At 37.6% G+C, this 27,304-nt stretch overlaps 1 protein-coding gene across 1 annotated transcript in view; it reads right to left on the bottom strand.

Moving 5' to 3' along the window:
- Positions 1 to 27,304, bottom strand: part of LOC128016668 (neural-cadherin-like) — a 242,598-nt gene that overhangs the window by 130,681 nt on the left and 84,613 nt on the right. Inside the window, exons 2-6 of the mRNA XM_052601356.1 lie at positions 12,354 to 12,551; positions 11,417 to 11,642; positions 8,046 to 8,250; positions 5,205 to 5,316; positions 1,240 to 1,489 (exon numbers count right to left, since the gene is read on the bottom strand). Coding sequence (XP_052457316.1) covers positions 1,240 to 1,489; positions 5,205 to 5,316; positions 8,046 to 8,250; positions 11,417 to 11,642; positions 12,354 to 12,551 — 991 coding nt within the window. The remainder of the gene's footprint in view (positions 1 to 1,239; positions 1,490 to 5,204; positions 5,317 to 8,045; positions 8,251 to 11,416; positions 11,643 to 12,353; positions 12,552 to 27,304) is intronic.

The raw sequence follows: 27,304 nt of genomic DNA, 5'->3' as shown, positions 1-27,304 counted from the left end.
TGACCCGCGGTGCGCTTGCGGCATTCTGAAAAGTTGAGATGTTTTTACATTTTGCTGTATCTAAAACGTATCGAACCGAACCGAACCGAACCGTGACATCAGTGTATCGTATCGAACCGAACCGTGAATTTTGTGAACCGTTACACCCCTAATATATATATATATATATATATATATATATATATATATATATATATATATATATATATATATATATATATATATATATATATTAAGTTTAAGTAATTTTAGAACAAGTTTAACCAATGAAAATGAGGAGTATTACATTGAAAACTGTCTGGAATAAAATTATATAGGTTTCATGTATTTTTTTTTTTTCAGTTAACATTTATTTTATTTCAAGCTATTTTTGTATTTATTTATTTATTTTTAATGGTTTTAGTTAACTAAAACAACCCTGACCAGAGACTAGCTGCTGAGTAGTGAAAATGGCAACAGTCCATCATCCTGCTCTAAATAACACTAAAAGGGCACAAACACTGAAACGATTAAAAGGACGTGCATCAAGGTGTTTCCAGGTGGATGCTACACACTGGTGGTGGATGAAGAGATACCCCCTGACAATGTAAGCGCTTTGAGTGCCTAGAAAAGTGCTATATAAATGTAATGAATTAATAAAAAAAAAAAAAAAAAAAACAATCCCTTTCTCCTGCCCCAGACTATGTTCACAGCACTGTCAAGTGTGAGTATTCAGATCTAATTTAAAAAATACTGAACAGCTTCTTTGGTGCAATGCAGCCACTTCAATGGCCTCTAATAGTTCAGACAAGGATAGCTGAACTAATGCAGTTTCTATGTTTCTGTTTGCCAACCATCCAATGCACTCCCAAATGAATGACAGCTGAAAGTGTTTTGCCACCACCTTCTTATATTCCATTATTTCACCTATTCTTAAATGCACTCCATTTCCTTCTTGTCATATAAAAAACACAGCATTGTTTCATGTTGTGTATCAGATATGAACATGCAGTTAGTGTGGATATGAAACCACTGCAACACATTGGAAATACACAAAGGAGGGAGTATTTTTGTTTTTTTGTTTTTCTTCGGGAGGTGGATTAATTAAAATGTTAACTACTAGCCTGATAACAAAATCATGGCTCTTTGAAATGTCTGCTGCTTACAGCCAAATAAAAACAACGGGCCTCCATTATCATGCTCCTTACAGAATCATGGTGTGTTGAGGCTGAAGGGTAGCGACAGACATAAGAAACTCACACAGGCTGCGAGAACTCTGGAGGCTCATCGTTGACATTGGCCATACGAAGACGCACGGTGGCTGTGCCGGTGCGGGGCACCTCGCCCTTATCCACCGCCATCACTACGAATTCATACAGGTGGTTAGGCCTCTCATAATCCAGAGGGACTGCCGGAAATATTGTACCATGGGCTGAAATGATGAAATCTGGACTAAGTGTGTAGTAGGTGATCTCTGCATTCTGCTCCGAATCACAATCGCTGGCTGATACTGCAAAAGAGAGAGACATACAGGAGGTGGGTATTAAAACAAAGGAATGCAGAATCAGCTAATAGGATCAATCTTTATTTGAGGATCCATTTGTAAATAGCTTGGGCACATACACTTGTAAAATGAACAACCAGAATGGTTATACATGGCTGCCGATCAACTGTGAGTCGTATTGCATCTGATAACGACATTAAAATGCAGTGGAATTCAATAATGTTTTTCTAATGAACCTTAGATACAGAGTTGCTGCTTTGCATATCAACTCAACTAGTGTCAACATAAAGGAGTAAATATTGTCCAGTTTCCCTGAATGTGCACTTTAGAAAACCAATGTTTGCGGAATTGTATATTAAGCGTTTTTAGTACTATTTTATAAACAACATGATCAGAATGGATAAAGTACATGTGCAGATTACAAGTTATAATAAAGACAACAGCATAGACAGACAGACAGACAGATAGGTAGATAGATGGATTTATCTGACTATATATTTTTTTAGAAGATATTATTATATATTTACGCACACACACACACACACACACACACACACACACATATATATATATATATATATATATATATATATATATATATATATATATGCACAGACACACACACGTCAACTACATTCGTTAACATGAGCTAACAAAGAAAAATACATGAAAGGCATTTGTTAATCTAGTTAATTTTAACATTTACTAATGCATGAATAGTAAGTTGTAATTGTATTACTTAACGTAAACAAAATTAATAAATACAGTATTTAATGTCTTGCTTATTGTTAGTTAATGCATTAACTAATGTTAACTAATGGAACCTTACTGTAAAGTGTAATTCAATTATTTTTAAAATGTTATCTAATTTGATTTGATTCACTGGCAACATTTGACTGGAAGTCCAACAATCCAACACTGATCTTTTTAAAGGGTTTGAATTTGATTTTGAAAGTAAAAAATGTTTTGGGGTGGAGGTGGACAAAAGTTGGGCTGGTTTGGGGTCAGTTCGGCTATTGTTGTTATTTATTATTATTATTATTATTTATTTTTTTGTTATTGGAATATTGTACAGTATTAATAAACGAAACGTTGTTTTAGATCACTTTAGAGCAATTTTTTTTTCATTTTCAATTAGATTATTCTAAACTTTAACAATGAAAATGAAGCATGTGTTTTTCAGAGGGTATTGGTTAATTTCTGGATTGCCGTTTTGACATAGGCTAGTGCCTACCTGAACATTTATATTTGGTAATTCTCTTTAACGTTTTTGCCCTGATTTGATATGATTTGGAAATGTATCTTTTTTTATGTTCTTTTGTCATCTTTATTTGTTTTGTTTTTTTGTTATGATCCTTATCAACCTTGACTGACAAGGCAATTAATTTCTGTCACATTATTTTGACAGTAAATATTTTGGGCTTTGAGCTGGTTTTTGGGCTGGAAAACATTCACATGTTCTGGAAACATTGCCCTTCAGCTCCACTTTGAGCAATATTAGGAGTATGTCTGACTTTGCAGTGATCCTAACCACACATACCACATGATAGTGTGTGCTCAGTCATGTCCTCCAGATTATCTTCGTGGGAGGCCTTGAATCCCCCTCCACTGAACAAAATTCATTTATTATTTATCATTTATTACAACTAATTCTAACATTAAAGAATAAGAATAAGCTAAAGACAGAACTTTAAGAGGCCATTTACATGACGGTGACCGTGATTTCAACAAGGGCTTGTTGATCCTGGAACAACATTGCAATTAACCAGTCAGAATTGAGGGATTACTTTTCAGGAAACGTGAATGGTTTTGAAAATGTTGTTGTGTATACGAGGAAAAAACTTTTCTGTTTTTGACTACATCATTGTCGTGTAAATGTAGCCTAAATGGGATAATTCCATACTGATACATCCGCATTGAGCTCTACATACTGTTAAAGTGCCCCTTAAAATCCAGCAAACTACAGCCAATACAAAAACAATTGTTCCCCCAGATTTTTAAATCATAAAATTGTCCATCTCATTCATTATGAATGATTGATAAGTAGCCACATGTTGCATATTATTCTTGAAAGTAGCCTTTCTTCTGTTCATCCAGGTTTAACTGGAGGGAGCAAGATATTTTTGTTGTTGGTGGAGATAATTGTTATGAAGCTCACACAGACGGGTGTGCAGATGCTGGTTGGCATGCACCTGCTAATCAGCACATCTGCTGTACTCCTCCCTGCATCACATTTCCCATTCTGTCAGGAGTCTCTGTGTTAAGCTCCCAAATCGCTTGCCAAGACCTGTTATTCTCCAGGCCAACAGTTTTTTTTTTTTTTTTTTTACGGTAACTTCCCAGTGTTTGTTTGTTTTGTTCTCTTTTGTTTGGCATTGTGTCTGCATGTACAGTTGGTCTGTTCTTTGCAGTTGTTGTTTTGTCCATCATTCATTTCTGCGGTGCTTTGATAGCAGCTGTGGTTGTCTACAATTTAATGAGAATATGAAAGCTCTTTTTATCATGGTTGAGGGCATGTGTTTTCCATTCTGTGTGTTACAAGTGCACACTCAAGAGTTAGTACATAGACTCCAGATTCGGTGTGCAATTTAGATACAAGAAAGGGCACGTCAGGGGAGAAGTGCTTCAAAGGTGGTGTTTAACAGAATGACAGAGGATGAAGAGAGCATCTTCTCACCTTGATGTCTTGGTGTCTGTGAGAAACTGACGTTCTAGGGCCATACTAGTCTCATGCCACAGCCACAGGTTGACTATACAGCTTGTTTTTGGAATGTGTCTGATGCATACTGCAGGCAAAACTGGAAAGCTCTTTTTGGAAGACTCTAATCTAAATTGTGGATTTCACGTAACATTTGGAAATAAAAGTGCAGACAGGAATAAATTCAAATTTTGACGATAATTACACCTTTTCAACTAAAACAATGTTTCTTTTTTTATATGGAAGAAACATGAGAATGACTGGTATATACAGTATATAATCCAATCATAGCCAATAATGTTGTGTGCCAAAAATACAGTAAAAACAGTAATATTGTTAGATAAAATTACAATTTAAAAAAACGTTTTCTACATTACTATAGATTAAAATGTAATTAATTCTTATGATGTCAAAGCTATATTTTCATCAGCAAAAAGTCTAGTCTTAAGTGTCACATTATCCATATTTCTATTTGTATTCAAAGTTTTCATGATTGTTTGATGAATAGTAAATAGAGCAGCATTTGTTTGAAGTAGATTTTTCTTTTTTAATTGGAACATAATACGTCTCTACAGTCACTTTTGATACATTTTATGTGTTTTTGATGAATGAAAGCTTTAATTTATTTCTTGTAAAAAAAAAATAATAATAATTCTGACTGACCATAATTTAATATTACAGTGTGCATCTGCACAGCATTAAGCAAGCTGTGCACCAGACAGAACAAAGTCACATTGTTAATACGCTCTTTCTGCAAGAACTCACTAAAACGTGCTCCTAGCCTATAACATGAGAATTTACAATATTGTATTGAGATATTGAACTCTTTTGTTAAATGGTAATATGTTTGAAAAAATAAGAATATTTGAATATTTGGTTTCAAATGTCCCTTCTACTAAAATGAAAAGCATGACAAAGTGACTAAAATGAAATGTAAAAAAAAAATAAAAATAAACACTAGGTCATTCTATTATATGTGTTCTTATACAAGGACGTTGAGATAACACAGGTCCACAGCCTTACCCTGCAGAAGCGATGTTGCAGTCGTGACTGTCTCAGGGACGCCGTCTTTGCTATAAATGGACTGCTGGAACTCAGGAACACAGTCATTCTCATCTGTGATGATCACTCGCACCTGTGAGAAACAAGCGAAATGGAAGCCAGAAGGCACAGAATAGAAAAGTGTGAATCATTAATGGAACATTACGTTCAAATGGGCAGATCATAATATCTTGAAGTATGAATTATTATCAGGGAGTACGTAAGAACATCACTATGACTGATCCCGGTGTTTCAGAGTCTGAGAAGCTGCTGTGGTTTCAAGAACACATTCCCAAAAAGCTCTTTTAACAAGCTTAAAATGTCATGGCCTATCACTCTTTATAACATTCATTCAGTTTCATCTTGGCCCTTTCTCACTGCAAACTTATTTTGTGTAACGCAGTTATGTTCTTACATAACCAAGCATCTGTGCCTGAAAATACAGTAGTTGTGAAGTAGTGAATCTCCAAACAAAAGGACAAATGTCCTCCAGTATCTCATTGCCCTGTTATAGCTCTTTTTACCAGTTTGCTGCAAAAGCATCAGGGAAGCTAAAAGAGGCACTTAATGTCTCCCATAAGACTGAATTAAGCTGAAAGTTGCTGTCTAGAGGAGGAAAAACACTGTGAGTGCTTTTGCCCTGACACTGTTGCTCAAGCTTCCTGGCAGATGCTAAGTGACTTTAATAACCTACTCGCTTCAATTTCAGAGACCGGAAAGATGAAAATAGACAGGAAACGTCAGAAACGGTCAAAATTGTGACAACAGTTCAGAGTCTACAGTGTTACTCATATTTCTAACACTAACAGAGACCATAATCCAAAACCACATGAAATAAAACGTCTTTATAAAATGCTGAAAAAAAAAAAAAAAAAAAAGAGCTACATGACAGAAATATCCCTGAGGGAAAGTTCTGTGTTCTCAGTAACTGTTCAGAGCCCAATTATATAAGTTTTACTCTAAGTAATTTTTCTGTTGATAGTGAAACCAATGATATCCAAAGACATTGTAGCAAAAAAAAAAAAGAAAAAAAAGAGATCTGATATGACGGACATCTGGGAATATACAGATGATTAACTTCTTGTGAACTGGTTTGACTCATTTATTGACATAAACAGACACAAAAGATCAATTCACATATCACACATCAATATGGAATGCAAGGAGATGCTATTCTACACAGGCAATTTCTAGGCAGTATTTTTTTTTTTTTTTAGAGCAGATCATAAATAGAAAATGTATATCCAGTACTGAAATTCCCATGACTTTTTCAGGGCTGGAACGCAATTGCAAATATTGCTGATATTTTCAGAGTGTCCTTGGCTGTGAGAACCCTAATGACTGTGACTGAATAGGCCATAATTATTGATTCTGAAGCCTTTTCATTTTGCACATTGTTAATTATGTCATTTTAAATCGTGTTTTGTATTGTTTGTTGTAACTGGTGCTTTAGCACAGGTGTTCGGGGTCTCCAGAAGCTGAGATGTGAGAAGAGTTATAGAGTGATTTCAGGCGGACAGATGGGATGCGGTGTGCCTGAATGCAGAGGATGCAACAGGCAAATTTCTCTCAAGACCACGTCTCACAGGATTCTTGAAGTCAAAAGGGTCTGTCAGTCTTTTAGTATTTTTATTATTATTTTTATTTTTGTCTGCATGCCCTCTTGCTCCCCATTTGCAGTTAGACACACAGTGGCACGCATTGTTTTGTGACATTCCCCAGCTAATAAGTGAGATCTTGGCTGGCCTGCCTCAGGCCAGGACAGATGTATGGATCACTGAGCAGCCAGATCAAGTCATGATGAGGCGAGACTACAACCTCCAGGGGAATGTTACAGTAAAAGGAATGAACGCGACTGCTAGACATCTCTTTGATTTCGGTTCAATTGTTGCCCTTACATTTACCACAGTGCCACAACCCTCTTTATTATATATACGTGTGTGTGTGTGTGTGTGTGTGTGTGCGTGTGTGACCCTGTATGACATGGGTTCATTTTTAGCAATAGCCAAAAAAACACTCAGTGGGTAAAAATTATCGTTGATACTGAGCAAAGATAATGTTCCATGTTCCTGTATGTTTTTTCCTGTCTGTCTAGCTATCTATCTTTTCAACTATATCATTTTTGCATTAAAAATCAACTGTATATCAGCATGTTGAGACACAATATGATTACTGAATAAAAGTAAAAATTTGACTAAAGTCAAATTCCCTACAAACAAGAATCATAATATTGAAGATTGTTATGAATAGTCTTGACAGTCAGTCAGTCTACTGTGATATTGATGTTTTTTTCCCATAAACTACCTAATAAATACATTTCCACTACAATACATTTTGTTATGAGCAAAAACTTCCCATATGCTACTCATTACAGTAGATCTTACTCTAGAAGTAATGAAGTTAGAACCAAGAGATAATGAATCAGTTTCTCGTCAGACTCAAAACTAAATCTAACACTGTCCAAAAATGTGGATGTTTTAGAAAATACAGAAATTAACATTCTATCTATCTATCTATCTATCTATCTATCTATCTATCTATCTATCTATCTATCTATCTATCTATCTATCTATCTATCTATCTATCTATCTATCTATCTATCTATCTATCTATCTCTCTCTCTCTCTCTCTCTCTGTATATATATATATATATATAACTGTTATATCTCAAATATATAAACACCAAAGACACAAATAAATAAATACAAATGTGCATAGCTAAGCATAATCATTGTATGATTTAAAGAGAGTTGATTGAATGTGCAGAATATGTGAAATAATATTCTTAAATGGGCATCCTGTCTGTGAACCTGCAGCACTCACCTCAGCAGCACTACTGAGACTGTCCTGATTCTCACTGGCCCGCACCAGCAGCAGGTAGTGGTGCTGGTCGCTCTCATAGTCTATAGTACGGGTCAGACTGATCTCCCCCGTCTCTGGCTGGATGCTGAAAAGACTGCTGGGATTGATGAGCAGGCTGTAAGTTACTGGCTGTTTTTGGAAGGACACTGCTGGAGTGACTAGGAAGCTGGATGAGAAACGACAAAGAAAGAGACAACCTGATTGACAAAAATCAATTATGGTGTAATTGATGATGATTATTGAATATAACTGATTACTTTGTTCTAAAAATGGTTGGGTGGTTGTTGTGGAAATAAATGGAAAGATAAATGGAAACAGCTACAGCAGGTAAGAGATTCACCACAGACTCATTGATCTTGTGTAAATGTAGAATAAACAATTTATAATAACACAGCATCACAAAACATACAGTACTGTGCTGGTTAACACATATATTGGGGCAAAATCCATTACTGAGGAAAGCAAGTGGTAATGGAAAAGTTTTAATCCTGATTTCCGATGACAGATCAAATATCTCTCACTTTAGTCTCATCCTGAGACATCCAAAACAAATAAATACAAAAATGTTGTTATTTTCATTGGAAGGAATAGGTCACTTCCAGAATAAATATTCTGCCATCAATTTTTTATTTATCTATTATTATTACCCCCATAAAATATGTTATAAGTTCTCTACAAATCGCAACATGTTTTATGTGATATATTAATTTAAATGAGATATGCCGTTCACACAACTTTGGGAGAATATAAGATTATTATTAGTAGTAGTATTATTATAAAGCCAATAGCCTATATATGTAACATCTTATATGACAATATAAATATATAAACATCATATGAGCATTATTAAAAAAAAAAAAAAAGTGTTATATCATTCATTTATGGGACCTTTCAGTACATAATCTCCAATTTATCAGTTTCTTGATACATTCAAATAGTAGAAAAAAAAGGCACAATTGTTATAATCGTGCACTCAAGCAGTCAAGATTGACATGAATGTATTTTGGTAATCCCAAAGAAGCTTAACGGCAGACAAACATTGTGGTTATTTCAACTCCATTCCCATTGCCAGAGGTTGCCTGCTGGCTTGGTTTGCCTCTGCTGTCTGGCAGAGCCCAGAACATTTGGGGATAAGATCGAAGGGTTAATTCACCCAAAAAGGAAAGTTAGGCCATAAATTACTCAACCTGAAGTCATCCTAGATGTATATGTCTTTCCTTCTTTCAGACGGATCCAGTCAGAGCTATTTAAAAAATTTTCTTTGATCTTTCAAGCTGTTTGATGCACTGCATCAGTCCAAGAGAAGTTTAACAAAAAGAACATCCATTAAAAAGTGTCTCACACAACTCCGGGGGGTGGACAAAGGCATCCTGAAGGGAATCAATTGTTTTGTAAGAACAATAGTCATATTAAAAACATAATAATAACTTGAATCTAGCTTGCGCTCACTGTTGTAAATGAAGCAGTTTCAGGGGAATGACATATGAGATCAGCTTTGCAAATGCACCGCTCAGAAGTGACACACGCATAAACGCAGGGAGAGATCAAAACAACGGTCACTAATTAAAAGCACAAAATATGGATTAGTGAAAAAGAATTTCGGAGGATTTTGATATAAGCCACGAGGAGACTTGTTTTCCTTTGCTAAAGTAAGGAAACTTTGCTTCCTTTGCTCCTGGTTTTCACGAGACTTAACGGCACATGAGCAACGCTGACCTTATACGTCATCCGCCACAGTGACATTTTATTTTTATTTTTTATGAATGTGCATTTTATTACATTTCTCTTGGACTGATGCAGTGCAACACCCGCTGAGTGGCATCAAACAGCTCGATAGATCAAAGACAATTAAAAAAAAAAAAACTCTGACTGGATTCGTCTGAAAGAAGAAAGTCATATACACCAAGGATGACTTCAGGTTGAGTAATTTATGGCCTAGTATTCATTATTGGATGAACTAGCCCTTAAATGTCACCCCACTTTGGTGCCATGAACAATATACTTATCCTAACATTAACCATGTTTTTGCATTTCTCTATATGGATGAAGCCAGCCAGATTCAGTAAGATTTGGCTGCAAGTGTCAAGTTTAAGTTTAATGAAATCAACAATATGGCAGAATTCCAGGTGTGTATGAGGAAAATAATATACACCACAGCATGCAATGCATATTCAGTGACATGCAGCTGCCATAAATGGATCTAGTAGGCATTTATTCCACTGGGTTTAAGGATAATTTACTACAAGGCAAAGCCTGATTTAATAAATCTGTGTAGGGCACGGCTAATCATTCTTCTCTGTAGCAGTATCATGCAAGTCGTTTCACAGTGACTCATCTAATATTAAAGGGCTATACAGTTAACACTGACTGTGCAAAGACAAAGTAATAAAGGCACTATTTGTCACCTATGTATGAGAGCAAAATGTTAAAACATAAAAAATATAGAAGCTTTTATTGTATATATTACCTGGTGTAAAGCATTTACATTTACATTTAATCATTTAGCAGATGCTTTATCGAAAGCGGCTTACAAATGAGAACAATAGAAGCGATCAGACCAACGAGAGAACAACAACAGTATACAAGTGCCATGACAAGTCTCCGTTATAGTGTAGCGCAGGACACATAGCGTTTTTTTAAAGAAAATAAAATAAAAAAAGAAAGGTAAGTGCTAGTACTAGTTGGTCAAGTGCAGGAAAAAAGATGTGTCTTTAGATGTTGTTTGAATTGAGATTGGGTGGTCATTCCACTAGCTGGGCAGAGTCCAGGAATAGGTCAGTGAGAGGGATTTTGAACCTCTTTTTGTGATGGCACCACAAGGCACTGTTCACTTGCAGAATGCAAGCTTCTGGAGAGCAGAGTTTGGGTGGTTGCCTTGTAGGCACGCATCAATACCTTGAATTTGATGCGAGCAGCTACTGATAGCCACTGTAACCTGGCTAGTGTAATCACTCATTTTCCATGTCACGTGTTACCAGTGTAACACGTTTAAACTCTCAGGGCTGGCTATGTAAACAGAACAAAGTTCTGATGTTCATGCATCTTTAATGCATATCACAGTACACTGACATAGTCAAAGATTATTATTTCATGAATTTTGCATCGTGTAGTACACAATGACTCACACAAGTGATGCTCCAGCAAGAAGCAGAGGAAGCAGGGATGGCTGTGCAGTATGATCCTGTTTTTTATGTGTTACCCTGATGGATAAGTGGTGTTTTCACAGTGTAGGAGATGCATTTAGGGCGTTCTAGAATTACAGTATGGAAATAAGATTTGCTGCATTTACGAGATTGGGTGTGTGTTTATGTGTGTGTTATGGCTTTACTCACGGTTGCCCTTCTGGTGTGTTTTCTGGTATGGAAATTGTATAAGACACGTTGGTGAACTGAGGAGCTCTTGGGCCTGCGATGATGGATACTATAGCAGGAGGACTGCGGCTGCCCTGTCGATCAGCAGCCACCACTGTGAGTAGGTATTCTCTGTCTCTTTGCAGGGGGAGGCCTGTCGTCCGCAAGTGACCATTCTTCCTGTCCACTTCAAATCTCCCGTCACCTCCTGTTGTATAACAAAATATGCAGCATTTTCATCCACATGCAAATTAAATGCACAATTTATAATGGTGACACTTTGAAATAAGGTTCAATCGGTTCAGATTGGTTAATGGTTTAGGTCTCATATAACCTGCATATATCCAACTTGTATACATTAATATTAATGTATTATAAGTAACTATGGAAATGAAAAACAGCATATTTATAAAAAAATACCTGCCTTGATTAATAAACGTAATAACATTAATGTTGTTCATTGTTAGTTAATGCAATAAATATTTTACAAATTAAGCCTTATTTTAAAGTGTTACCATTCAATGAATAATAATATTATTATTATTATTATTATTATTATTATTATTGAACTAAAAATAGCAGACAGACATACTATATAGATGGATGGATGAATAGATAGATAGATAGATAGATAGATAGATAGATAGATAGATAGATAGATAGATAGATAGATAGATAGATAGATAGATAGATAGATAGATAGATAGATAGATAGATAGATAGATAGATAGGAATATAAAGCTTGCGTAACATTATACCGCTGTTCAAAGAAAGAAAGAAAGAAAGAAAGAAAGAAAGAAAGAAAGAAAGAAAGAAAGAAAGAAAGAAAGAAAGAAAGAAAGAATGCATTTATTATAATAGAAACCTGAAAAATAAACATTTGAAATAAAATTAAGGGGCTGATGGGAAATCGTCTTACCATCCGACAGGAAGTATTCTACCTCTCCATTGATGCCCTCGTCACCATCTTTGGCTTGAAGCTTGTAGACTAGTGTGTTTGGTGGGGCATTAGCAGACACCACACTCAGGTAGGGGTAAGGGACCATCGTCCATTCTGGGGCATTATCATTGACATCCATCACCGTCAAATCCACTCTTACTGTATACCAGTCTGAACCTGTAAATGTAGAGATTTTATTCATGAATGTATCAAATCAAAAATTAGAGAAGGTACACAACTGAAAAAAAAATGCCATTTGAAAATAGGTTTATTTTAATTGGCGATTTAGTTTAGTATCTTGAGAATGTGACACAGCACACAAAACATAAAGCCATTTACTGCCCTGGGGAGCGTTTCCCAAAACCACAGTTGCTAACTAAGTTGCAATACAATTTCCTATTGCCAACCAAGTAAGTTGCTAACAGGTTAGCAACTATGCTTTTAGGGAAACGCACCCCTGCATTACTGTATTATGATATGGGTTTCTTCACAGCATGTCCTCATTGCAGTTTCAGAACCTCAGTCTGAAGTTTTGATGTTTATTTTCCACAAAAAAAAGAAAAAGAACAAAAAAAAAGGTCTACAAAACATCATAGATGCAGAGACACATTCACATGCAAGTTGGAGAGAATGGCAGATACTAATGAGTAGAGTGTTTTCCTCATGGCAGCACTTGCCACGTTTAGCGGCTGCATCGCCTCATTAAACCTTCCTTCTTTATCACAATCATTGCCTTGCAAAGCGACAGAACTAAAGACAGTTTCAGGACACATTTATGGACAACACGGCATCATCATGGAAATGCATAAATGAAAAAAGGGTAAAGGACAAAATTACAGAAAACTGTCAGCCATAAAACAGAAACAACAAGTCTTCTCGCCTTTTTGCGACTTTTCACTCTTGTTCAAACGCCCCTACAAACGCATCTCAGCCTTTTCATTTATTTCTTTTTTTCCCTCTTTCTAACAAAATTCCTCCCTTGCTCTCACTTTTTCCCTGAGAGAGGTATAAATAGTGGGCTGTCTGTTAGAAGATGTGGGGAGTGACAGTCATGGACTCTTTGATTCCCCAGGTGATTGGCCCTTTCATTCCCTGTGACAGCACACCTGCTTCCTTATACTCTGCTGGGGAGACACACAAGAACAGCAAGAGAGAGAAAGACTGAGCGAGAGAAGTGGGAATTAATGGCGGAGGCATGGAAAAAGATTACCTTAAGCTCCAGGTTTGGATCAATATAAAATCATTATTAATAATAGATTAATAGATAGAGGAAATGGGCAAGAAAGAGTCATATTAAGATCAATATATAAAGAGAGAGAGAGAGAAAGATAGAGAGTGAGGGCACAGAAAGAGAAAGCCGATCCCTCAGGTGTGTCAGGAGTGTGTCTCAGCTAATCCAAGCTCATAACAAGCTAAAGGTCACTCTTTTTTGTTTATACAGCAAAAGCTACTCAAAACAAAACACACCGTTGACTCAACCAGATCCAGAGCATTATTCAAACTTATGCAGAGGTCATTATCTAAAAAGGGCACAATAGCCAATAGACAATTCATTGCCACTAAAATGGCAAAAAAACACAAATATCTGTCAGTTTGTTCTGTTGAGTTGGTGGTATGGCCACAATCCTAACAGTACACACCAGAATATGGTGATTTTTGACAGAAATTCAACATATATATAACATAACCAGGGGAGTTCAAAACTATACTCAAGTGAAAGTACAGATACTTGAATAAAAGTGCAGCTTTAAATTTGGAGTATTAAAAAAGTTCAAGTATTCCAAATATAAATAAATAAATGAAAAGAAGATTCTTATTCAACTATGTTCTTCTCAATGCAAGGTGAAACTGCTTAAAATTAAATTGCATAAAATGTTTTGTTAGATAGACATACAAAGGTTTGGTTAAGGAGAGAAACAAAACAAACCACAATTGTACAAGTCATCTAGTGCTGCAACAGCAATTAAAATACGGCAAAGTGGAACACACACACACAAAAAAAATCTGATTTTAAAGGGATACGCCATCCTTTACACGCTCATGCCATCCCATATGTATATGACTGTAATAAGTATGTGTGTGTAATGTGTGTTATAAGCAGCATGTCTGCGTGTTGTGGACAACCACAACTTGAATTATCAAAGGAAGCTGTGTAATATTTTGGATGAATGCAAATAAAATCAATGATGATAATTTAAATATGGCAAGCTTTTAAGCCAGAAACATACCTGATGACAGTCAAAACTGAACCTGAAATGTGTGTGCTTAATGAAACAAACCTAATTGGTTTTCACATGTCAAAGACCCATTTGAGCTTCTATTTAATATATTGAATGAGCATGAGATGAAAAAAGTAATGAATACTTTAATGAATACTTTAAAATAAAGTTTAAATAAAATGATAAGGAGTAAAAATACATTTTTTTATTCAATCAATTAAAAGTAGTGAGTTTAAATTGTACTTCAATAAAGTAAAGATACCCCCAAATAATACTTAAGTACAGTAATCAAGTAAAATGTAATATTTTACCCCCTGAACATAACCATGCATCTAAAACCATAAGACTCGTCCTACACCATGGTAACCTTATGTTATTAACCTAAAGGGGACATTGAATGCCCCTTTTCCACAAACTGGTATGATGCTTTAAGGTTTTCATGAAATGTATGCAACACACTATAGTTAAATATGTGTAAAAAGTGGTCGTGTAAAACAACACCTTTTTTACTTAGTCAAAAACAGCTCTGTTCACAGCGATCCATTTCAGTCCATATTTCTTTAAATGCAAATGAGCTCTGCTCACCCCGCTCCTCTGTTCTGTGGAAGATGTGATTTTGCAAACAATACCAACAAATCTAAATTGAGGGATTTACACACTTTGGAGGTAAAGCTGGATCACAAACAGTGGGTACTGATCCATCCTTGAGTTCTAACTTTTTAGTAAAACCTGCCTTGAATTGTCCCTCATTTAGAAAAGCAGATAGGAGTAAAATGATTCATGCAGACATAAATGCATGTGAAAGATAACTGCAATGTTCATTCTTACATCCAAAAACAAAACCCCTCAACCATTTTTGCCTATGCCTGCTGCGGTGTCGAAACAATGGCAGACTGTTTACAGCTCAATCAGGATGTCTATGCTAAAACACCAGTGTCCATCAACAGTCGTGGGAGGGGCCTGTGCAAAATGACATCAGGTGGTTGTGTACTAGGGGTGTCGAAATTAATAATTTCTTCAATGCTGCACAACACTTCTTCAAGTCGGACATGCCTAATGGTGGAGGGAGGCAAGACCGAGCACCGTAGCACAATTAATCAGAATCAGAATCAGAATCAGAATCAGAATGAGCTTTATTGCCAGGTATGTTTACACATACGAGGAATTTGTTTTCATGACAGAAGCTCCGCAGTACAACAGAATGACAGCGACAGAACATAAAACACATAATAAAAGAATAAAAAATACAAATATGTAGACAGTGAATGACAATATACAAATGACAATTGTAGGCAGGTATATTACAAAGTGAAGTTATGTATGTACATATATATTGTGTGCAAGATTTAAGTGTATACTAAGTATGTGTGTTAGATAAATAAAGTGTGTGTGTGTATATAAATATAAAGTGTAGTGTGTTCGCCATTATTGTCAGCTGTTCATAAGATGGATTGCCTGAGGGAAGAAACTGGTCCTGTGTCTGGTCGTTCTAGTGCTCAGTGCTCTGTAGCGTCGACCAGATGGCAACAGTTCAAAGAGGGAGTGTGCTGGATGTGAGGGGTCCAGAGTGATTTTGACAGCCCTTTTTCTCACTCTGGATATGTACAGTTCTTGAATAGATGGGAGAGTTGAACCGATGATTCGCTCAGCAGTCCGGACTACTCTCTGTAGTCTTCTGAGGTCAGATTTAGAAGCTGAGCTGAACCAGACAGTTACTGAAGTGCAGAGGATGGATTCAATGATGGTGGAGTAGAACTGTTTCAGCACTGTTTCAGCAGCTCCTGTGGCAGGTTTAACTTCCTCAGCTGGCGGAGAAAGTACAACCTCTGCTGGGCCTTTTTTACGATGGAGTCAATGTGAATGTCCCACTTCAGGTCCTGAGAGATGGTGGTTCCCAGGAACCTGAATGACTCCACTGCAGTCACAGGGCTGTTCATGATGGTGAGTGGGGGGAGTGCAGGGGGGTTTCTCCTGAAGTCCACGATCATCTCCACTGTTTTGAGGGTGTTAAGCTCCAGGTTGTTGAGACTGCACCAGACAGCCAGCTCTTTTACCTCCTGTCTGTAAGCAGACTCGTCACCGTCCTGAATGAGGCCGATGAGTGTGGTGTCATCTGCAAACTTCAGGAGCTTGACAGAGGGGTCCTTAGATGTGCAATCGTTGGTGTACAGGGAGAAGAGCAGTGGTGAGAGTACACAGCCCTGGGGAGCTCCGGTGCTGATTGTACGGGTGCTGGATGTGTATTTTCCCAGCCTCACTAGCTGCTGCCTGTCTGTCAGGAAGCTGTTGATCCACTGACAGACGGAGGTGGGCACGGAGAGCTGATTTAGTTTGGGCAGGAGGAGGTTTGGGATGATCGTGTTGAAGGCCGAGCTGAAGTCCACAAACAGGATCCTCACATAAGTCCCCGGTCTGTCTAGGTGTTGCAGAACATAATGCAGTCCAATGTTTACTGCATCGTCCACAGACCTGTTTGCTCTGTAGGCAAACTGAAGAGGATCCAGCAAGGGCCCAGTGATGTCCTTCAGGTGGGCCAGCACCAGTTTTTCAAATGACTTCATGACTACAGACGTTAGAGCCACAGGCCTGTAGTCATTTAGTCCTGTAATTTTGGGTTTCTTAGGGATGGGGATGATGGTGGAACGTTTGAGGCATGAAGGGACTTCGCACAGCTCCAGCGATCTGTTGAAGATCTGTGTGAAGATGGGGGCCAGCTGGTCAGCACAGGATTTCAGACAGGCTGGTGTAACACAATCTGGGCCTGGTGCTTTTTTCCTTTTCTGCTTCCGGAAGACCTGGCGCACCGCATCCTCGCTGATCTGAATTGTAGGTGGGGGGGAGAGGGGGGATGCAGGAGGTGAGAATGGTGAGAGTGCTTGATTGGAGAGGTGTTCAGGATGGGTTGCAGGAGCTGTTAATGGTGTGAACGGTAGTTTGGAGAGGCATTCAGGGCTGGTTGCAGGAGTTGTGAAGGGTGTGAATGTTTTTGTGGGGAGGCGTTCAGGGCAGGTGATGGGTGTTCTTTCAAACCTGCAGTAAAACTCGTTCAGATCGTCTGCCAGTCGTTGATTCTCTACGGTGCTGGGGGGTGGTGTCTTGTAATTGGTGATCTTCTTTAGACTTTTCCACACTGATGCGGAGTCGTTGGAAGTGAACTGAGTCCTTATTTTTTCAGAATAATTCCTCTTTGCCATTTTGATCTCCTTTTCCAATGTGTATTTAGCCTGTTTATACAAGACATTGTCCCCCTTCACGTAAGCATCTTCTTTGGCCTGACGGAGCTGTCTGAGTTTTGCAGTGAACCACGGTTTGTCATTATTGTAAATTAGTTGAGTCTTTGTAGGAATACACATATCCTCACAGAAACTGATATATGATGTTACGGTCTCTGTGAGTTCATCCAGATCGGTGGCAGCAGCTTCAAAAACACTCCAATCAGTGAGGTCAAAACAAGATTGTAAATCCTGCTCTGCTTCATTAGTCCATCTTTTTACAGTCCTTGATACAGGTTTAGCTGATTTTAGTTTCTGCCTGTAGGACGGTATAAGATGAACCAGAAGGTGATCAGAACGTCCCAAAGCTGCTCGTGGAACAGAGTGAAATGCATCCTTTATTGTGGTGTAACAGTGATCCAATATATTACTGTCTCTTGTGGGACATGTAACATGCTGTCTGTATTTTGGCAGTTCACGGGACAGATTGGCTTTATTAAAGTCCCCGAGAATGATTAAAACAGAGTCAGGGTGTTGTTGTTCTGTCTCTGTGATCTGATCAGCGAGTTTCTGTAAAGCTGAGCTCACATGCGCTTGAGGATGGATGTAAACACTGACCAGAATGAACGAGTGAAACTCCCGCGGCGAATAGAACGGCTTGCAGTTAATGAAGAGTGTTTCGAGATTTGAGCAGCACGTCTTCTTTAACACAGTTACATCTGTACACCACCGTTCATTGATGTAAAAGCATGTCCCGCCGCCGCGCGATTTCCCAGTGGATTCTGATTCACGATCCGCTCTAAACAGCTGAAATCCCGGCAGATGGAGCACGCTGTCCGGTATGGTGTCATTCAGCCAGGTTTCCGTGAAACACAGAGCAGCAGAGTGTGTGAAATCCTTATTAGTCCGAGAAAGCAGAAGGAGTTCGTCCGTTTTGTTGGGTAGAGAGCGGAGATTTGCCAGATGGATGCTAGGCAACGGCGTTCGAAATCCGCGCTTCCTGAGACTGACGAGCGCTCCCGCTCGCTTCCTCCGTCTGCGCGTCCTAAAGCGCTTGATCAGCGCCGCCACTCCTCCGATAACAACGTTCACTAAAACATCTGAATAATTGAAATCCGGAAAAACATCTTGTGGTGCGTTCTGCCGAATGTTCAGCAGTTCTTCCCTGGTGAAACTGATGGCAGGAATATAACTAAAGACAGGACAAACTAACAAAAACACAAAAACATATGCGGAGCTCGTCACGGAGGCAGCCATCCTGTATCGGCGCCAGCGACGGATACATACCGTAGCACAATTAATAAAAAATGCTACTTTAAAAGCCAAAATCTGTCTAAAATTTCGGCTTTTATGAACAAGCACAACCTGGATAAGACACATGCTGTGTGTAAATCATGGCCATCTGGTGGTTCATAAAAAAATATATCAGCCAAAAGCCTGTGAAATACGCTCCGTAGAACGGGGAATCTAACACATATTCCACAGATCGATTCAGGTTACGTGCACAAATAAAAGCCTAACAGTATGTATGTGTTTGTTGAATCTATGTCTCTGATAAATTAATTTACCCATTAAACTGTGCAATTTAATAACCGTACGAATATCAATATGATGCAATAGAAAAATAATATGAATTTCATATGAAAATCTAGCATTGTTCTACAATAATTTTTATTCTTGATATATCTAACTGCTTTTATTAATTGGCAAAATTGTAAAAGTGTGAAGTAAATTCGAAAATTGAGGATGCAGTGCATAATCATAACCGAACCAAACCAAACCGTGAGACCAGTGTAGGTCCACACCCATTGTGTACACACACTGCCAACACACATTTAGGTTCTAACACTGTTGAAAAGTGAACTTTACATTCCATGTCCCCTGTAATAAGTCTTTTTGTACCTTAAATAATCCTTCAAATTTAGTTTTGTTTGTCTAATTTATTTAGGTTGATTCAAAGTAGTGTCACGGGACGAGCACAAGACAGACACAGTGGGCGTGGCGTCAGGCTTTTATTAACAGAAATCATAAAATAACAGGGAATAAAAGTGGCCAAAGGGGGAAAGTGTCCAAAATAACAGGGAATCTGGTGTCCTCATCGTGCTGCGGGGTTTGTGTGGGTCGGGCAGTGTTCATCGAGGAAGGGTCCAGGCAAGGGGTGGAGTCCGGCGGCCGCACGCACTCCCCTCCTCGGTCCGGGGCGCGAGGGGCGGCGGCTTCTCCTAGCGGCCGCGTCTCTCTCGTTGGCCGCGGCGCTGGTAGGGGATGGACGACCCGGCATCCTGGCCCGTCGGCCGTGTATACGGGTGCGGTTCCCATCCGGATCGCGGGTCCGGCAGCTCACGTCTTGGTGGCGCGGGAGTCCCTCAATGCACCCTTCCTGGACCCACGAGGATACCAGTGTGCATGCACGGGGAAGAGATCGGTCTCTCGAGGAGAGGCGCGTTGGGCTTTTAAACAGTGGCGGTGATGAGGCTCCATTCACATCAGGTGTGCCCCATCACACGCCGCCAGCCCTGACTCATCCAGCGCCCCTCCTCTCACACACCCACTCCAGTCGGGAGCCTGGTGAAGGGCGGCGATTTAGGACGGGGTGCCGGTGACAATCAGGGAGGAGGCAGCTGACTCGTCACAGTAGGCAAATAATTATTTTGACTTGTGTGAAAATAATTAACTTGTTTCTTTTTTTTTTGTTATTTTTTATAATAATAATAATAATTATAATTATAAAACCTCTTCTACAAATAGTGTTGGCTTTTATGATAAATTGCTTGTGATTTTCCTCATTTTTAAGTCTTATTAGCCAAATTAAGCCAAATTAATAGATGTAGCATGTAAACACAATGTTTATTTTTTCAATATTGTAATGACATACAAATGACAGTGTGGGTTGAGGGTGGGGCAGGGCTTTATGCAAAACAAAAAGCAAGATTATTCATAACGATGAATGATATGACTTAACGAATGATAAGTCTGGCATCAGTACAAAAACAGGCTGATATTACATAACACTTTGAAAAAAATAAAAATAAAATAACAATATGTCTGCATGAGCCACATTTAAAGCTGCGATAAAACAGCCAATATTATGACACATTCCATACTTATGACACATCTGTTGAATTCTATATGACTGCAGCAGGTTACTACCTTCTATATAATTATCAAGAGCATGACAATCTATCGCATCATCAAAACTAAATTACTTTCATAAACCACTTTCATTATAATCATTTGGCAATACTGGAAGTCTCTATAACAAAATCGACAGCTGTTTTATGCCTCTGGAAAGATTATTATTTTTATTATTTTTTTTTTATGTGCACCTCTGGAAGAAGATGTTTTTTTTAATGTTTCACGTTAATCCTTTATAATCAACAATGTAGTCAATGCTGGAAGTGTCTATCTACGATACAGCCTATAGTTTTGTGCATCTGGTTTTCTGCATCTGTTTTGACATGAAGTGTGTGAACTCTCTCTCTCTTTACTAAAAAGCAGAACTGTTTTATTCACCCTAAATGCTCCCATAAGCACAGTGAGAGCATCAGGGTGCCTGTATGAGGAGCTGCTTAACATGACCTGCCAGTCAGAAGCAGTCCCGGTGTGAGAGATGGATAGAGACACTGAGAGCCTTGGGGGGAGAAAGAGGAGGATGGTGAAGGCCTCTCTGGAGCTCTGATGGATGGATGAATGCCAGAGCCAGAGGGCCATCAGCAATCGTGCAAAACTGATAAACATCACAGCCTCCTTCTGAATAAAGTACTTATACTTTCTTTCTGCTCAATATATCGACACTGCAGCTTGTGGTTTCAGATCCAGACAGCAAAAGACATGTATTTAAAAGAAATGTTTTCACCTGGGTGAAGGGAAAACGTTGGAGGAATGATGGAGAAAATAAAAAAAGGTGGATCTGTATGAGAGAAAGAGAGTGTGAAAGAGAAACTCATGAACAAGGCTGAAAACAGAAGCATGTAATAAGCGGAAAAGCAACAATGTGGGATTAAGACAATATAAAATACCACTGGAACGGCCCTGAGGTTGTTATGGAAACTGAATTAAAACCAGACTCGGACAACAGGAAAGAGAAAATACAAGCTGCCAAATGACTGCATAAATCAATGTCATTAAAAGACAAGAATAGTGGGGGGAAAAAATGCCGTGGATCAAAGCCATGGTGGAAGAAAATTAATCAGCGTTTAGAGACGGAAAAAAAGGGCAACAAAGGCATTTAGCAGCAATGTTTCCCTGCCTGCATTATGTTACTGAAGCACAAAGCTCATTCTGGTGTTTTATCCCCCTAAATTGTCCTTCATAGTTACTTATAGCAATTTATACTTTCACGCAAGTATTAACAAAACAAATAATGGGTCAATTATGTGAAGCTATATATGTTTTAAATGTTTAATTAATTATTTTTGAACACAAAAAGTTTTCCAAATAACTTGACTCAATCATGTCCAGATTACTTTGAGTTATACAAAAATTCAAAATGTGATTAATACAATTGCAATATAATGTTGTGTTAATTTAAATATATTCCGTCCAGCACAATCTTAAAAATAAAGGTGCTTCAAAGGGTTCTTCGAACGATGCCATAGATATGCCAAACCCATTGTAATCCATTCAAAGGTTCTTTAAAGAACCATCTCTTTTTTAACTTTTTTATAATCTGAATTCAGATGTTAAAGGTTCTTTATGGAACCATTTAGACTAAAAAGGTTCTTCTATGGCATCGTGAAGCACCTTTATTTTTAAGAGTGTATAGGAGTTACAAATGTAGGATTTACAGATACAGACTGAGAAAAAGTGTAGCCTAGTTCAGTCCAAATATCCATGGGATATTTTTGATTGATGTCTATTGCCCTTTACACATTGTGGAAAAAGAATGTGTGAAAAAAGGATAAAAAACTAAAAGAGCTCTTTCCAAATAAGTGAAAAAGAAATTAATCAAAAGGAAAAAAAAAAAAAAAAAGAAAAAAAAAAAGAAATGACTTTTGTCAAAAGTTAAATTGACATGTAGTGCAACCTTTGGGTGAACATTTTGTAAATTTCTTACATTTTGATATTTTGACCATAAATGGAATTAAATATTATTTGAATAAGATATTGTGTAAGAAGAGGTGGCAGAGTGATGCAAGAAAATGAAACTGGCTCAATATGGGATTATGGTTTCCAGGGCCAATTGACAATTGTACAATTTAATAGTCACTATATAAAAATAAATGCTAGTATCAAGTTTCCCACAGAGCTGATATTTCAACAGATACAAATAATAATGATAGTAATTGTCATGATTCTGCCTTCATGTCCTGACTTTTCTCTAGTCTTGAGGCAGGATCATGACAGACCCATGTTTCGTGTACAAGCACATGGCCTTGTCTTTGGGCCATGTGATTGTGTTGTCTCGTCCCCTTGCCCCGCCCCCTTGTTATCCTAGTCTTGTCGTGATTGCCTTATCTGTGCCACCTGTTGTCTTAATTAGTTCCCCTATTTAGATCCCCTAGTGTGCTCTGTCTTTTGTCGGTTCATTGTTCCTCTTTGTGTTTGTTCCACATTGTGATATGTGTTACGCCATGTTTCTGTGATATATTGTTACTCGGTGTTGCCCTTGGAAGAAGACGTTGTGAGACCTGTTATTGTTTATTTGTAGTCAGTGTTCTTGTGTTTCGAGTCTTTGTTTATCGTGTCTTGTTAAGTAATTTCGTATCTGCCCTAGTCATTGTTTTCCCCCTCGTGGGTTTTGTTTTCCCCTTTTTGTGTAATAAATCCTGTTTAGTACATCCTGTCTGCACTTGAGTTCCTCCTTTACCCTCCACATAACAGTAATAATAAATATATATATATATATATATATATATATATATATATATATATATATATATATTAGATTAGACAGCATGATTATTGCACAGGTGTGCCTCAGGCTTAGGTTTTGTGGTAGATGCCCCTTTCTATGGAATGTATTTCACAGGCTTTTGGCTGATAGATTTTTAATGAACCACTTGTCAGTATCTGGTGTCACCACCATTTGCCTCACAATGCAGTGCAGTGCAACACCTCTCCTTCGCAGAGTTGATCAGGTTGTTGATTGTGGCCTGTGGAATGTTGGTCAACTCCTCTTCAATGGCTGTGAGAAGTTGCTGGATATTGGCAGAAAATGGAACACGCTGTCGTATAAGCCGAACCAGATTATCCCAAACATGCACAGTGGGTGACATGTCTGGTGAGTAGTGTGGACAGTGAAAACGTTACTTTGTACTACACTCTTCATATCACAGTCCTGCAAAGATTTACTCGCGATCGCTATTTGCAGCAAAACATGAGGGCAGTCGCTTTATGGATCAGACATACAATCATGAGTGTGTGAGACCTGGATGCCTGTCTGAATAGGGAGTTATTTTCATAAATCAAATAAATCAAATTTTCTGTCAGAAAAACTGCATGAAACTCTCTCATGTTTGTTCCGTGTGTATCATATGCATGGATTATGCATCCATCATATGGATCGAGTATCTTGGCAAAGGAGAAGTGCTCACTAACACAGATTTAGAAAGATTTGTGAACAATATTTAAGAGAAACATGCCTTTTGTGTACATAGAAAAAGTCTTAGATCTTCAAGTTCAGCTCATGAAAAATGGGGGCAAAAACAAAAGTGCTGCATTTATAATTTTGTTCAGTGTAATTATTTATTGATTTATTTTAAGGCCCTGATACACACTCAAAATGAAGTTTGTTGATCCCTTTTAACCCAACTAGTTCAAGTCTAATCAGCCCTCATTCTCTCATCCTTTGTCATACTCTCTCATTCCTGATTTCTGCTGACAGAGCGAGGGAGAGCTGCAATTTGCAGCCGTCTGCATGGAGAGCATTTTATTCATTTATTTTTCATTCTGTACTCAGCATACAATCTAACTAACATGGGTCCTGCATCTCTGGGGCCAGGCAAAAGAGATGCTTCACAGCAAGAGCTAAGAAATCTATGGGGAGAGAGACAGGAAGAGAATGAGTTTAAGTGGGAAACAGAGAATACAGAAATAGAGAGAGAGAGAGAGAGAGAGAGAGTGAAAAGAGAGAATTAAATACTCTCTCAGAGGATTACGAAGGGCCATTTGGATCCCCCTGTGGAATTGTCACTTTCATAATCCTATTATAAAGGGTTAGGTACTCTAATTTGTATTTTTACATCAACATTTCAATTAAAGAAAAGACAGAAAATAAAAATAAACAAAGGAAAAACTGCTGGCACCAAATTGCATATGCAAATTGAAAACAACAAATACAAAAGCCATAATGTGGTACATAAACGTGACCTCACGCACATTTACACTGATGGAACAATTAAATATCTGTCCTGTTAGCAGGTTTTTGGGGAGCCATTATTACACAGCACTGTGTCAATTAACTGTGTGTTGTGATGACACAACTCTAATCAGCATTTCACCTCCACATCTACAGCAACACACACATATTTTATTTTATTTTATATATATATATAAAATATATATATATATTTTATTTATATATATATATATATATATATATATATATATATATATATATATATATATATATATATATATATATATATATATATATCACAATGTAAATGGAAAAGAAAATGCTTTCCACCTGTTTATCTTGAAAAATTATTATAAACGTTTGTTTGTAAGTTAATGTAAAGTAGCTTAATTAAATCATATATTTTTTTAGGTTAAATTCTGTTTTCATTCATATATATAAACAAAAACAGTGTCTGATCAAAATACTTAATAAAGTGAACAGTTTAATTAATCTTTTCGAATACAATCAAACAAAAAATATGGTACCTAATTTACAACAACAAAATTGCCGGGGTAGAGTAAATGGCAGGTGTAACCATAGCAAAAGTTATGCATTTTAAATAAAAATTCATAAGTGTAAATGTAGACTCAGTGTATATTTGCCGACAAATTTCTTCAAATGAAATGGAGAAATGCTTGTGAAGTGACTCTCAGATGGAGATTAATTTTATGAAGTTCACACACCTGATCCCACACATACCCGATTGTCTACATGAACGAAAAAGTCTCGGGAAAAAGAAAAAATCTCAGGAATTGCTATTAAATTACACAAACAATTAGAAAGAAATGTCAAGTCAAGACATAACATTCTGAAGTGTAAAAACTGAAATAGTATTTTCTTGAAAAATGTTGTCTTTGATTTTTGATTTATTTCTTCTTTTACAATGTAGATATGGGCTTGAAAAATACTCAAATGTTGATATTATTAATTTATTTGATTGATTGATGTTTTCAGAGCCCTAATAATAAAAGTTGCCTTCTAAAGTTATTGACCATGTTATCTCAAACCTTCAGAAGCAGTCATTGATATCTTTCAAGATCCTTCTTGAAGGGGGGGCAACAACTGAGATTTCCTAGAGCACTCTGGGTATTAAACTGCACTGAAGATGCTCAGCACCCTGTCTGCTCCTAAGAGCATTACGGTGGAGTTTGACACTGAGCTGGTTTAATGTGGGCTTTACCTTGACTGCAAGCCTCGCTGTCTAATCACCCCCGCTGCTCACACGGTTACAGCTGAGCTCAAATCCCACTGGATTTCATCTGTTTGGCTTCCACCGAGTCAGGTGAGATCCCCTCTTATTGCTTCCGCCTATCAAAGACTTTATCAGATCAGTGACCACTAAAGGAAAAAACGGACAACTAAGAAGGCCATTTTAGAGGGTTGGGATCGACCCATCCCAAAAACCCTGTGACAGGTGTCATTTATTCCTGTGTCAATCAACATTTTCAGCAGCCATCACTCCATTGCCACGTGATCCTTCAGAAACTGTTCTAATATGCTGACTTGTTGCTTAGGAAACCTTTCTTATAATCAATATTGATAAAAGTTGTGTTGCTTAATGGAATTCTTTGAAAGGGTTTTTGGAAAGATTGAGATTGACTCTCATTAAAATATTATTAGTCTTATGGGTGGGAACAGGATTAAATGTACATGTAGTTTCAAAGTTAATTATAGTGTGTCAAATGTGTGTTGTGGGGCCCTCAACATAAAATGTTAGCAGATATTAACCAGATATTCTACGAATACTCTAATGACTAGTTGGCATGTATTTGCAAAGTTACTTATAGTCTGAACATCTAAAGAGGACTATCACAATAAAGTGTTATAATTATAATGACAACTTATATTAATAGATAACTGTCCTGAAGTATTCTCAAATACATAAATAATCTATTCCACCTAATTAAACAAGTAAACAATCACTCACTGCTTTTAATTTATTTTATTTGTTTATGTTTTTTTTTTCTTTGTCAGTATTGTTGTTTGTTTAATCTTTATTACATAAATCCATGAATAAGCAGTAGCAGGTCTATTAGGGTGTTTTCACACTTAGGTCCTCTTTAAAAGAACTGAACCCAGACCCCTTTAAGTAGACCAATAGGTGGACCAACTGAAAAAGGGCCCAGTCTTCTGTATGTTCACACTGTCTCTGTTCCT

This window comes from Carassius gibelio, chromosome A7, assembly GCF_023724105.1.
Source record: "Carassius gibelio isolate Cgi1373 ecotype wild population from Czech Republic chromosome A7, carGib1.2-hapl.c, whole genome shotgun sequence".
In the NCBI taxonomy this organism is placed as follows: Eukaryota; Metazoa; Chordata; class Actinopteri; order Cypriniformes; family Cyprinidae; genus Carassius; species Carassius gibelio.
The sequence above is the reverse complement of the archived record's forward strand: the minus strand, read 5'-3'. Positions and strand labels throughout refer to the sequence as shown.